Raw genomic sequence first — 12,817 nt, forward strand, 5'->3', positions numbered from 1 at the left:
ATAACACATCAAGGAATTTGAGGAACAACGCTTCTCGGCTCACAAAGCTAAGATGGAAGTGTACGCAAGTTTTCTTCGTTCGGAACGACTTAGTTACGTAAATGTAGTTACTATCGTTTCAGTTAGCAGCAGGTCAACAGAATGCCAATATTCACCAAGCTATCCAGTAGTAAGATCATTGTTTAAGTTTTAAAATTAGGAAAAATGGGAAAGCGCAGGCCAGGGTCGAGTCGGGAATCGAACCCGAAATCACCGGGATGTGAGTCAGGCGCGCTACGCACTGAGCCACCAGAGGCCCCATGTTAGCATCATACAGTTTCATACATGAGCTTTATATTTTCCAGAAATTTACTTGTCAATTCCTCCAATGTTTATCGCATCATAATAACATGGAATGCCAATTTTTAACGGGTGATGGAGAGAATATAAAATATTTAGGATATTTTTGTCCGGCGGAATATGTGCACTATTTTGATGGATGATTCGCTCAATAGCGTTAAATATTATAGATCGTAATGTATAATGTATCTACAAAAGTGATAATGTCAATGGATTGCGCCAAATATAAGGAGAAAACACTACAATCAAAGATAAAATATACATATATACATATTTACATGTATGTATTGTATATATATTGTATATGTATATCTAAAATAAAAAATGCAAATAGAAAACAAATTTATGATAACTAAACAAAATAACAAATAAAATAAAATAATAGATAAGATAATAACTAAAATAACTATTAAAAATTAAAATGAAAAAAGGAACAAAATAAAATATAATTTTATTTTGTATACAAAAAAAAGAGATGAGCTCGTAGAATATACAAATATAATTTTAAATAATGATGTATCTAATGATATTCATACCTTCTTCCACGTAACATATTTTATTATTTTCGGTAAGAATTATGTAATTATGTAAATCTTTGTTGCTTTATAAAATCACGATTACGACATTATGATTCAACGGCAATTCAAACATCTGCTTATAAAGGTCCAGCATATTGTTTTTGGAAATCGAAACGTAAAGATGTCCATCAAAATTTCGGTGCCAGTCTACTATCACGCAAGCATAATCTGTAGGTTGATGTACCAGGCGCGCGGCTCACCTAGGCCGGTATTCATAGTCCGTTCTTATATTCAAGATCGTCTTAAGTACGATCTTAAGATACTATGCGGCCATTTCATTGGTTGAATGGGATCTTAAGCCAGACTTTACTCAACAATAACTCCTTTATTAAGCGTTATATAAAAAAATGATACAGGACTTTTCTTTCCAATTTGACCCAATCTACCTTCACACTTCAAGTGTGTCAAAAATTACCGGACACCCTGTATATGTAATATGATGAGTCACGGGCGTGTGCGTGTGTATGATACCGGCTTTAAGAATATTATATTTGTCGTACTACATGTTTATCGGACATTGCTATCGAATAGAAAATTTATAAAATTCCGGGAAGTTTTCTTTTTGACAGAACCAATCATGTGACATTTGTGTTTATGTACGTTTTTTGTTGGAAAGCTCTCTGTGATTGGCTAATCGCTTTGAAACTTTCATAGCGCACGCAGCGCACTTCATGCAAATCCGCTCGAATAGAAGGCATTGCCGTGCCGGAAGCTGCGCATGCCGCTGAAAATTGCCGAACCGGAAATCGAGCAGCCGCGTGACGCAATCATTTTACTCTCTCTGTGCCGAAGCCGAGTCCCGCGTTCTCTCTCCTATTGTTTGATCGTGTCTAATCGCATCATTTATCATATCGTCATTGCGTTCGATTTCCCATCAACATGAACGGCATCGTGAGGAGCGCGGTACGCGCCTCGGCTCTACGCGGCATGCTCAAGTCGTCGTCGACGAAGTCGTCGTCGTCCACCGGTCAACCCGCCAGAGCCTTGTGGAACATGTGCGAGAGTCGGCGAACCGCCGAAGTCACGCCGTTCGTCTCCTCGTTCAAGTTGCACGACTTCCACGCCCGCAGATGCTACGGCAGATCGCACACAAAAGGTATTGACTTGTCTACGACGAGATGTCGTCGAATAAATCGTACATTAATCGAAGGATCTTTGAGATCCGATCGGACTCGCGGACGGTCGCCCATATTTACCGCGTTGCGAATAAAACCGTTTAGCTTACAATGTGTAAGTAAAATGTGTAAGTTGATCAAGATCGATAAACTCATGACATGAATCGATCAATGATTAATAAATTTAATTAAGGGCAAATGAATTAATTCTTTATATTTTCTTAGAATGAACCCATAATTAAAATTTTTGTAATGTAATATTTACTGTTTTTTTTAATACATTTGTAAGTGTTGGTTAGTTTCTTGAATGTATTTCTAAGTTTCTTGCATTATTTTGAAAATGCAAATTTGCTTTGTGCGCTTAAAAAATTTAATCATGTTTAAGTACGATTGAAATTGTACCAATAAGTTTATATTTATTTTGTTTAATACAGAAATATCTAAATTTTGTTACACGATGTTCATATATTGATCACAGAAATGGATATTCTTATTAATTTTTTATTAGTTATGTTCTTTTTGTTTTATCAGCGGAGAAGGAATTAGTGGAATTTCTTGCGGAGGAAATAGTAGCGGAGAAAAAGGCACAGAAGTTAAAAACAATCCCAACTACTTTAGATGGATTCACAGTATCCCTTAATGGTGCGGAGGTTAATCTAGAAAAAAAAGAAGACACTGATACGTAAGATTCTTTTTACTATATTTGATATATATTTTAGATTTGAGATATAGATTCATTTAATCTATATTTCTCCTCAGTATTCGTATTTCCTTTAATGTAAACCATACGGTGGATGCCGATGCTGAAGCAGATGTTGATCCTCGTCAAGATGATGTGGAGATTGGTGAAATGAAGAGCAAGCCGACATTCACAGTAGATATAATTAGAGACAATCGGACTTTGGGCTTCACATGTTCCTTTAACAACCAACCTGGCGCGTCAGGTGCTGATGATAGCTACAGTATGTACATCTGCTGTAATAACTTCTTTATTCCAAAGTGTTGAGTACAGGATGACTTCTGTTTTAGTTATCTTGATAATTATTCTTTGGTATATAAAAACACTTTCATCTATATACATTGTGTCCATGATATCATTGATGAAAATTTGAAAGTGTGACACTTTTAATTCATTATATGTATATGTTTCCTAATTTTCTTGGTTTTTTAATGTTCTTATATATTTTTATATAAATATGTATTTTATTACAGACGATATATTTGGCATCGATGAAATCACATTGTACGAGGGAGAACATAGTGAGAGAGTGTACTCTGTAGCTGGTGAAATTCTTGATGGTGTAAGTACTATTACTCTAATATGAGACATCTATTCTTTATTATGAGATTTATATTTAAAAATAATTGTTATGAATAATTAAATACACATTAATAATTAATCTTAATAATAATCTTAATAAATAATATAAACTTACGTAATAATAAATATTTAATATTTTGAATCAATGTTGAATACAAAGCGCCCTATATAACAATTGCTTTGTTTATAAATCTTTAAATAATAGATTATACTCTTAATAAAGTTAGAGATCAAAGCTAGAGATCATTTCTTGTCATGATATATTGAAATAACAATTACATGTATGCTTTATCTTAACTCTTCAATTGCTATTAATATCTTTCATTAATTGTCTTTATTTTAATAATATTAATTGTGACATTTCCATAGCCATTTATAATTATACGTATTCAGTTTTTTTATTAATAGGATAAATCAGATAATTGAGCCATTGTTTACTTTGCAGTATTTATACGATCTACTGATGAACTATCTTGAGGAGAAAGGCATTTCGAATGAATTTGCAGATAAGCTAATTGATTTAAGTACATCTTATGAACACACTGCATATGTCAGTTTGCTGGAAGGTTTATCGAAGTTCACTTCGGGAAAGTAATTTTAGGAATTTAATGTTAAGACATTTCTTGCGATTTACGACACCATAGTTGTATGCTTAAGAATTGTTAATAAATGTATTGATATTCAAATGAAATAAAAAATGATACATTAAATACATGTTAATATAATCTTAATTCTTTTATGTGAAGAGGAAATAAATTTTTTTTTTTGCATAAATTAAAACTATCTAAATATAAACTTCAGGGGATCATATAATTTTTTATCTTTTTATTCCTTCAGTTTTCATTCATTTCAATGATAACGCGCAAAATGAAAGTATCGTGTGCAATAAAATATATGACTTCTCTTTGTTCTAACACATTATGAGATAAAAGAGAGAAGTTAATTATTCAAGTTTTATTGTATACATCCGTTATTATATTATTAATAATATATTATTCCACGAATGACTAGTTAGATTTATTTTGTTTTGATAATTTCTGAGAAGCCTACAGCGAGAAGAGAGAGAAAAAGTCCTTTTCTCAGAAGTTCTAAACTTACATATGTGAAATGTAAATTATTAAAAAAAAAAAAAAAGCAAGAAGAGGAAAAAAAGGAAAGGAGAGGGGCCATCGGTTCCAGGATTCGCCGTCGACGCTATCGCAGCGGGGTGGAAAAATGGACCAAGATGGTCGCGATCAGACGCAATTAGGTGAAGGAAAGCTCGCGAAGACGGCGAGTGACGACGTAGAGAGTCAGCTGCGACGAAGTGGCAGAGTCCCGAATGCCCGTCCACCGTGATCGTCGTCGTCATCGCGCGAGACCTGGCGAGAATGTCGTGTCGCGATCCCGACAATCTGATGGTGAGCACGAGCGACGATGACGAGAGGTTCGACTACCTGTTCAAGATCGTCCTGATCGGTGACTGTGGCACGGGCAAGACCTGCGTGGTCCAGCGCTTCAGGTCCGGCACATTCGTCGAACGCCATGGCAACACCATCGGGGTCGACTTCACCATGAAGACCGTGCTCATAGACGGCAAGAGAGTCAAGGTGCGAGACGTTCGCGGCGCCAGTTTAACCTTGAATCATCCTCAGATACGATCTGTTATCTGACGAATCTGTTAATTGCTTTCTTTTTCGTTTCAAATGCGAATTTACGGATGTGTATCAGCGTTTTTTTGGCGGAAAAAGAAAACAATTTAGCACAATAACAAACAGAGCCATTGGAACTGTCTTTTTTAACTCCACTTTTAAATACGTTTCTACTATTTTTTTATTGTTTTAAAAAAGAGATGAAAAAAAATGTTTTTAAATTATGTAAACAGAAATCCCTGCGACAAATAGCTATGGGTTTTTTTAGACAAACCTTATATTATTTTATCTTAGACTCTTAATTCAATTTAAAATCCTCAGCAATATTAATATATCGCTTTGGAAATATTAAAGAAAATTATTTCTTGCAACCTTACAATGTTCTACATGAAATATCTTTATAATTGACGAAACATACATCTGATAAACTTCTCCATAGATAAAACAATCTCGATAGCTCTGTTTGTTTTTACTTGTATTCAATGATGATTACTGAAGTTTAATATGTTATTGACAGCTACAAATTTGGGATACTGCGGGACAAGAAAGATTCCGAACGATAACTCAAAGTTACTATAGATGTGCAAATGGGGTAATTGTAGGTATGTAAACAGATCGTAATACATAGCCACAGACAAAATATATAATTTTCTCATTTATATGTATTTTTTATTAATTTTTATAAAGAAATTAATTTATATAATTTTTTTGATAATTATTTTGATAAATAGTTAATAAGAATCATATTATATATTTTTGTTTGCGATAGAATTATCAGTTTTTTTCTTCTTTTTGTATGGCTTTTTCTCTGTTATTGAAAAATAAAGTATGTGTCATCTTTCTAAAAGTAAATATTTTGTGAACATTTTAGTTTACGATATTACAAAACGATCAACATTTTTAAGTTTGCAACGTTGGGTGGAAGAAGTCCGGAGATATTCGTCTTCACATGTACTATTAGTGTTAGTTGGTATGATCATTTTACATGCATTACAACATATTGACATACTGTAATGATATCTCTGTTATTATTATTGCGCATTTCTCGCTTTGTAGGTAACAAGTGTGACTTAGAAGATCTGCGGGAAGTGGAGAAGGCAGAGGCCGAAGCTTTATGTGAATATCTGCCTGAAGTTGTACACGTAGTGGAGACCTCAGCCAAAGATAATACAAATATAGATTCCATATTTTTCTATCTGGCATCTGAACTTAAGGTAAATCTCTATCTTTCACATAAGTTTGTTACAAATTAAATATATTATCTTTGTTTTCTTATTTATGGCTACATTACACTTTTAGAGACGACACGATAACCGTCAGATTAGCGCGAGCGAGAACGATGTAGTGAAACTCGGTGCCGGACGAGATCTGTCTTCTTGTTCAGGCTGTTCAGGCTACAAAATATTTTGAACCGTTCATATTTTTTTTCCATCGACGCGCATTGTTTCTGAATGACAGATATTCATGAAATAACATACGTCCTAGTGATAAAATAAAAGGTAGTTAACAAACGAATAATTATCTGTTGATAAATTCTGTTACAATATAAATTTTACTTTGTTTTTAAAATAGAAACTAAAAAATTAGGAATCAGAATATAAAAAAAGATAGTTTACATATAGAAAATATTAGTGTAGACTTCTTAGAAAAATTTCACTGCCTTTTATTTTATTTATAGCTATACACAATAAATTAATATATTTCCAGAAACTAGAACAATCAATGTCATTCTATCAATATAAAAGAAAGAAAGTTTATATACAATATATGCCAAATTTTCAAGATATTCTATTTTTATTTGCATGGAATAGAATGGACATTGGCTCTTCTAGTCTCAAAGGATACGAATCTCACGATAAAGATATAACTCTTAAAATATAAGGTGGCTCATTTTTGCTCTAGAAACTCATTGTTCCAACAACAGCACGTTTGTATATTTTTATATTTAATTTAACAAACACAGGTACAAATTTATATACACGCACATACATACTGATACTTTACAAATACTGTGGCGACCTGAAGGAATCCTAGATATCCTTGTGCCTTAAAAATTCGTAGTGAACGTCACCTGTTATCGTATAATGAGCGGATAGATATACGCGAAATGCAATCGAGAAGATTATGGGAGATTTAAATTGTGAGTGGTGACTCAATTCTTTTCTTTATTTATTTTATTTATTTATACGCGTGAATGTGTGTTATGACGAATGCGAAGATTTAACTTCTCGGTCGCCGAGCACCCGTTCGAATTACGAGGCTGTAAATATTAATCCTTAGTCGCATTCTCAGTTCGTGTTTCACGCTGAGAGGTAGTTGTCTCATTCTCAGCCTTTGATCAATTTAAATGATGCACTTGGCGCTAAAAGCGCATTGAGAATGCAGATATAGAATACGTCTCGGACGCAATTATGTTATAAATGAACGAACAAATATAACGAATCTCTAATAACAATATTTTTATACAAACCACTGTACAATAATTTTTCAAAATATTTATATATATTGCACATAAGAGAATGTGCGTATTATAATACTCGTTGCTAATCAGAATTATTATTTTATATATAAAAGTAATTTCGATGTACGTAATCCAGGAGGATGTAAATCTCCATTATCTTATGCGTAAACATTGCCAAAAACGTACGAAAAGTGTTCTCACAATTTAAGATCTTTATTAATTTGCATAAATGTGTATGTATCTCTTTCTCTCATTGTGTAGGTCCTATGACATAAAAATATTTCTCTAAAACACAACAAGCATTCTTTCATTGCACTGTTAATTAGATAAAATTATCATTTGAATTATGTGCGAAAAAAGAATATTGTGTAAAATATAAATTTATATCATATCTTAATATTATAATTTTGCGCTGAAATAATATACGAAGTAATGGTGTAAAGAGAACAGTCATACGAAATATAATTAAAACTCTATTGTATTACATATAAATGATACAACTGGAAAATATATTTTTTATTAAAAAATACACATAGTAATACAGTATAATAATTTGTTGTACGATTTTCATAGCAAACTTTATTATATTGCGCTTAGTACATTTAAAACATTGTGTATATCATACTGGTTGCATTCGGGGAACACGCTTTTAGCGTTATAAGCGTGCTCTGTCCTTGTTCAACTTTCAGTAAATAACAAAGAACGACGTTTTTAACGCGTAGCATACTTCTCCGAACGCAGCCATTGTTGAAGTTTTATAATTCGTAATAAATAAAGCTTTTTTTTTGTACTTGTCGCAAATCTTTTAGAACTTGATCGCTGTCAATCAATTAATTAGCTTCAGCTTTGCCATATATTAATAAACATTGTGCGATTGATTCCACAAAAATTATTTATATTATTTTACACATAAACGATAATTCTCGACAGATTGCATGTTAAAAAGATATTTATCACAGTAAGATTCTAATTTCTGATTTTTATATTTTTTTGAGCAGAGCATAAATTAATATTTTTGTTATTTATTTACACTGAGTCTCATTCCAAAGTCTCAATTCCTTTGCATTCAGGGTAATTAGCAGTAATTATCATTCGGCTGATATAAAAACGTACATTAATAATTCAGATAATTGTATTTATTTCAGTATAAACAGACATACTATATATGACTACCGCATACGTATATAAATAACATTATAAGGCCATACATCATAAATTGTAAATACAAGGCCGTATACACACGCGCGCATCGTGTAAATTCTCAGCGTATAGAATACTAACTATAATAATCATATTTATTTGGTTTTATTGTGTTAAGATAATATTTCATTGCAGAATCAACAGGCGTATAAAATAAGGAAAACGAGGTAGAGAAGACATAATTCAGCTCAATATAGTGTAGAGATACTTAACAAGATTGATCGCAAATAAACAACAAACTGATATATAGATATATAAACCGGGAAAAATAATCTCCGTTTAATTAATTATTATATATATATATATCTATTAAAATTTAAATTAAATATCATTTATAAAATTTAAATATCATAAGCCAGGATTTTTATATAACATTTCTGCTCTACCAGCTTACTTACTTATACATTTATACATGTATATCCTTAAAGGAGCTGAAAATAGCATTCGAGCACATAAATGTATAAAAAATTTCTTGAATCTTTTTTCTTTATTATATGTAAGAATAATCTGTATAAGGCACTTTGCGCAATGCTGCTTTCTATGTCAATGCAAATATATCATTGATTTATAAAAACATAAGTGTTAACAAACTACAACATGATAAATAAGCTTCGGCTTATTATAGATTATATTTGAATTGTATAGATTATATTTGAAAGCATATTCGCGTAATTGACGATGTAAGGAACGTTGACATTGAGTAAAAGTTTGATTCTGCGTAAATTAGCGAACAAGATGAGCGGATAATGTTCTTTCTCGAAATGTTTTTCATGAAAATTACATAAACCCACGCCTAAGAAATTCTTTTATTAACGACTTGTTCCACGCGACATATATATTCTGCGTTAATTATATTCGTAAAGAATATTACATGATCGATTGCTATTGTATCATGTATTGCACTCTTCTCTTGTGAATCGTATTAAATAATAGATTCGCATTTTTTAATGTGTGATAAAAAAATAATATATTAAGATGTATATAGAAGAAGAAAAAGTAATTGTCAGGAAGACTCAGATTCGATGAATTTTTGATACGACGGCGTTTCTCATCCACCAATATTATAGGATTGCTGTTACAGCAATTACAAGTTGTACAGTCAAGTAAAACTTGGTGCCTTTCATTTTACACATTTTGGGAAGAAAATTGACTATAAATAATCCTAAACCTTGAAGTCTAATACGCCGTTTTCATACTCTCTTATAAGTCCTCCTGTATTTTTCGTCCACCTGGGTCAAGTAATACGTTCCCGGAAACATGTCGTCTATACTATTCTCCGGGGTGAATGGCACAACGTGACAATTGTGTTCCCTCGATGCCAAGACCCTGGTGTAGTCTGCCGGGGAGACGCAGTGACGTCCTTCCAATTGCGGTTTAACATAAGAGAGAGCGGTGATGATCTTGGACAGGTCAGAACCGTGCCGCGTGTCTCTCGTCACCGTCAACGAGTACATGCTGGAGCAGAGACCCGACCCGTATGAGAACACGCCGATCTTGTTGCCGGCCAATTCACTTATCGGTTTCGATACAAGTAACGACACTAAACTGGAGTAGACGGACGGTGTGTACATATTTCCGACTTGATTCGCTATCAACAGACTGGGTCGAGTCTTTCGCTCAAAATCCGCCTTACTCAGTTGCATGAAGACTTTCTCGATGCCCCGATCGAAGTAGGTGTCCTCGAGTTTGGCGGCGTGGAAGCTCGCCGCGTCCTTGTAGCGGTCGCAGAGCCGATCCTTCGGCGTGTTGAGAAAATCAACGAAGGCCAGTCGGGCGAAGGATTTCTGCACGAGTTTGCAGTAGGGCGAGTGAAAGAGGAACGCGTCGAAGCTGGCCAATGTTACGGGATCGCCAGCGGGATCCTTCTGCCTGACCTTATCGCAGTACTGCTGGTAACAGCTATCTAGGGCGCTCAAGTAGCACTGAATCGATAGCTTGCCGTCTACAACCGGATACTCAGATCGCAGATCTGGCTTGTAGAAGTCGTATGCGTGTCGCATACAAGACGCACGGAGACCGCGGTCAAACACGAGGGGCGCGTTGGGACCTACCAGGATAGCGATCGCGCCCGCGCCTCCAGTGGGTCTAGCGCTGCCCGCCTCGTACACGGCGTTATCAGCCGCGATGACCAGAGCGAGTCTGCCGTCCCAGGCGCTGCTCTCTATCCAGGCAACGGCGTTGAAGAGAGCGGCGGTGCCGCCGTAGCAGGCGTTGGTGGTGTCCGCGCCCTCGATGTCGGTGCAGCCGTGCGGTTCAAACAGCTGCATCAGCACGGACTTGACCGACTTGCTCTTATCGAGGATCGTCTCGGTGCCTACCTCCAGTCTACCGATGTCACGCGGCTCGATTCCATGACGCTCCAGCAGCCGGTGCGTCACGGTCAGGCACAACGAGTTGATGTCCTCCCGATCGTTACAGAAACCCATCCGCGACTGGCCGAGACCTATCGTGTACTTGCCCGCGGAAACGCCATCATATGCCTCCAGCTCCGTCTGCTCCACGTACTGCGCCGGGAAGTACACCTCCAGCGCCCGAATGCCAACGTCCTTCGGCCACATGTCGGTTGAATGCTCAGGTTGATGGATCCTCGGGAAACGATGTCTCTCTCTTCCTTGGGAGGAGGTTTATGTAATCACCTTTAAAGGGCGAGTGCCTGTCGAATATAACTTGAATTAATCGTTGCGTTTTACGTACACAACACACAAATTCCAAACGGAATCGGACAGTTTCTGCGATGTTTCAAATCACGTACGTACGTATATAATCCTTCGCTGGCCAAGTCGTCGGTTGGTATGAGGAGACGCACACAAGCGCGCGCGCGGACGCCGTCGTATTCAGGTTAGAAGTGAAACTCGGAGCTCGGTGAAAATTCCGGTCGTTCGCCGCCGTCGTCGAATGACTTTCGATTGCGTGCTTTGAAGCTCGTCTTCCGTTCCGTAAGTCGGCCGGTCGGTCAGCGCGAGGTTACTCGTGCTCGTCGTCGCTCGTGTCTGATCGCGTGGTCACGTGGCGCGACACGTGTCACTGTACACAGCCGAGCTCTCGCGAGCGAATGCGCTCGCAGCGCGCTCGCGCCGCGTCTTATTGTCAGCCGCGTTTGATGCAAAGATAAGAGGGGTAGGGAAGCTACGGGGGACGAGAGAAGAGCAAGGTTCGCGACCGATGGAATATTTCCGCGAATTTCTGGATCCTATTATTGCGTCGTATATATTTGGATATATTCAATCGGATTTGCGTGACAATCCGTCCCAGACAGCACAAGGATGTCCTTAGGACGTCCAAAGGGCATCCAGGACATACATGTAGGATATCCTGAGGATATCCTATTTTAATCCTCGGATCTCCTCTGGATGTCCTGAGGAAGAATAAATGATAGCCGTACACTAGCCTCTAGAGAATCCAGGGAGATCCTGTGGAACATCTTAAAGATTTCTATAGGAAAATATATTTATAATAATATCTTAAAACATCCTACAAATATCCTGAACCATCCTGGACATATTCAGTATGATCCTGAGGACGTTTTGTGCTGTCTGGGGTGTGACTTGTTAGGTCGGGTTTATATAATAGGTGTAATAAGCCTTTAGAATTATATGGGTCGGTGGAAGTTTTAAGTCGTAAGTTTCAAAAGCTGGAATCTGGCTAGCTCGCTTAAAGCTTATATTGTTAGAGGTTATAACTTCAGGCAGCGGGGAAACATTTCTGGCCGGAAATTGTCATACACAAAAAGATACATACTATATATAAGTAAATATTACTTGTTTCAAGTATTTCAAAAGTTTATATATTCGCAAATCTATCATAAGTTCATCATAAGCATCAAATTTATTCAAAATGTATTCTGAATCCTAGTAAATTTAATACTTCAATCAAGAATATTAAATTATAAAATTGAAAGAAATACATTAAATTTTTCTGATCTAATAAATTTTCTTACATTAAATTAACCATATCTGACTTTTCTTCGATAAAATTTTATAATATTCTTCAAAAGAAAATATTTACTTTTTTGAGTACATGATAATGAGTATTTCTAAAATTTGTGACAAGTCTATTTTAAGACTATTATTAAGAAAATATTCTTTGTTAAAGATAACTGTTACTTAAAACAGGTAAAGTAAACTGAATAATTATTTTACTTAGCAATAGAATAATATTTTTCTGTGTGCACT

General features: G+C 35.6%; 3 protein-coding genes across 4 annotated transcripts; 2 read left to right on the top strand and 1 right to left on the bottom strand.

Annotated features, from left to right (window-relative positions):
• Positions 1-1,654: 1,654 nt before the first annotated feature.
• Positions 1,655-4,067, top strand: LOC115239887 (complement component 1 Q subcomponent-binding protein, mitochondrial). The gene is made up of 5 exons (XM_029814715.1): positions 1,655-2,013; positions 2,564-2,714; positions 2,792-2,994; positions 3,245-3,333; positions 3,799-4,067. Exons 1-5 carry the CDS (start codon positions 1,797-1,799, stop codon positions 3,946-3,948), a joined length of 810 nt encoding a protein of 269 aa, XP_029670575.1. The 5' UTR covers positions 1,655-1,796; the 3' UTR covers positions 3,949-4,067.
• Positions 4,068-4,536: 469 nt separating this feature from the next.
• LOC115239888 (ras-related protein Rab-43) lies at positions 4,537-7,965 on the top strand. Its single transcript, XM_029814716.1, has 5 exons — positions 4,537-4,942; positions 5,502-5,586; positions 5,856-5,954; positions 6,041-6,198; positions 6,284-7,965. Exons 1-5 carry the CDS (start codon positions 4,724-4,726, stop codon positions 6,392-6,394), a joined length of 672 nt encoding a protein of 223 aa, XP_029670576.1. The 5' UTR covers positions 4,537-4,723; the 3' UTR covers positions 6,395-7,965.
• Positions 7,966-8,563: 598 nt separating this feature from the next.
• On the bottom strand, positions 8,564-11,729 carry LOC115239886 (hydroxymethylglutaryl-CoA synthase 1). Of its 2 annotated transcripts, none has more exons than XM_029814713.1 (2): positions 11,402-11,729; positions 8,564-11,298 (listed from the first exon to the last, which is right to left on the bottom strand). In XM_029814713.1, the coding sequence occupies exon 2, from the start codon at positions 11,201-11,203 to the stop codon at positions 9,836-9,838; it is 1,368 nt and encodes a 455-aa protein (XP_029670573.1). In that variant the 5' UTR covers positions 11,204-11,298; positions 11,402-11,729; the 3' UTR covers positions 8,564-9,835. The 2 variants fall into 2 exon arrangements, with proteins under 2 accessions (XP_029670573.1, XP_029670574.1); XM_029814714.1 differs by having other exon boundaries at positions 11,398-11,729.
• Between the last annotated feature and the right edge of the window lie 1,088 nt (positions 11,730-12,817).

The sequence above is a fragment of the Formica exsecta genome, unplaced genomic scaffold (assembly GCF_003651465.1).
Source record: "Formica exsecta isolate Colony F162 unplaced genomic scaffold, ASM365146v1 scaffold4, whole genome shotgun sequence".
NCBI classification, from domain to species: Eukaryota; Metazoa; Arthropoda; class Insecta; order Hymenoptera; family Formicidae; genus Formica; species Formica exsecta.

Excerpts from the sequence above, each read along its gene's own strand:
- LOC115239886 (XM_029814713.1), bottom strand. The coding sequence starts at position 11,203 with ATGTGGCCGAAGGACGTTGGCATTCGGGCGCTGGAGGTGTACTTCCCG.
- LOC115239888 (XM_029814716.1), top strand. The coding sequence starts at position 4,724 with ATGTCGTGTCGCGATCCCGACAATCTGATGGTGAGCACGAGCGACGAT. Across the intron at positions 4,943-5,501 it reads TAGACGGCAAGAGAGTCAAG|CTACAAATTTGGGATACTGC; the intron begins GTGCGAGACGTT and ends TGTTATTGACAG. Across the intron at positions 5,955-6,040 it reads TGTACTATTAGTGTTAGTTG|GTAACAAGTGTGACTTAGAA; the intron begins GTATGATCATTT and ends CTCGCTTTGTAG.
- LOC115239887 (XM_029814715.1), top strand. The coding sequence starts at position 1,797 with ATGAACGGCATCGTGAGGAGCGCGGTACGCGCCTCGGCTCTACGCGGC. Across the intron at positions 2,014-2,563 it reads CGGCAGATCGCACACAAAAG|CGGAGAAGGAATTAGTGGAA; the intron begins GTATTGACTTGT and ends TTGTTTTATCAG. Across the intron at positions 2,715-2,791 it reads AAAAAAGAAGACACTGATAC|TATTCGTATTTCCTTTAATG; the intron begins GTAAGATTCTTT and ends ATTTCTCCTCAG.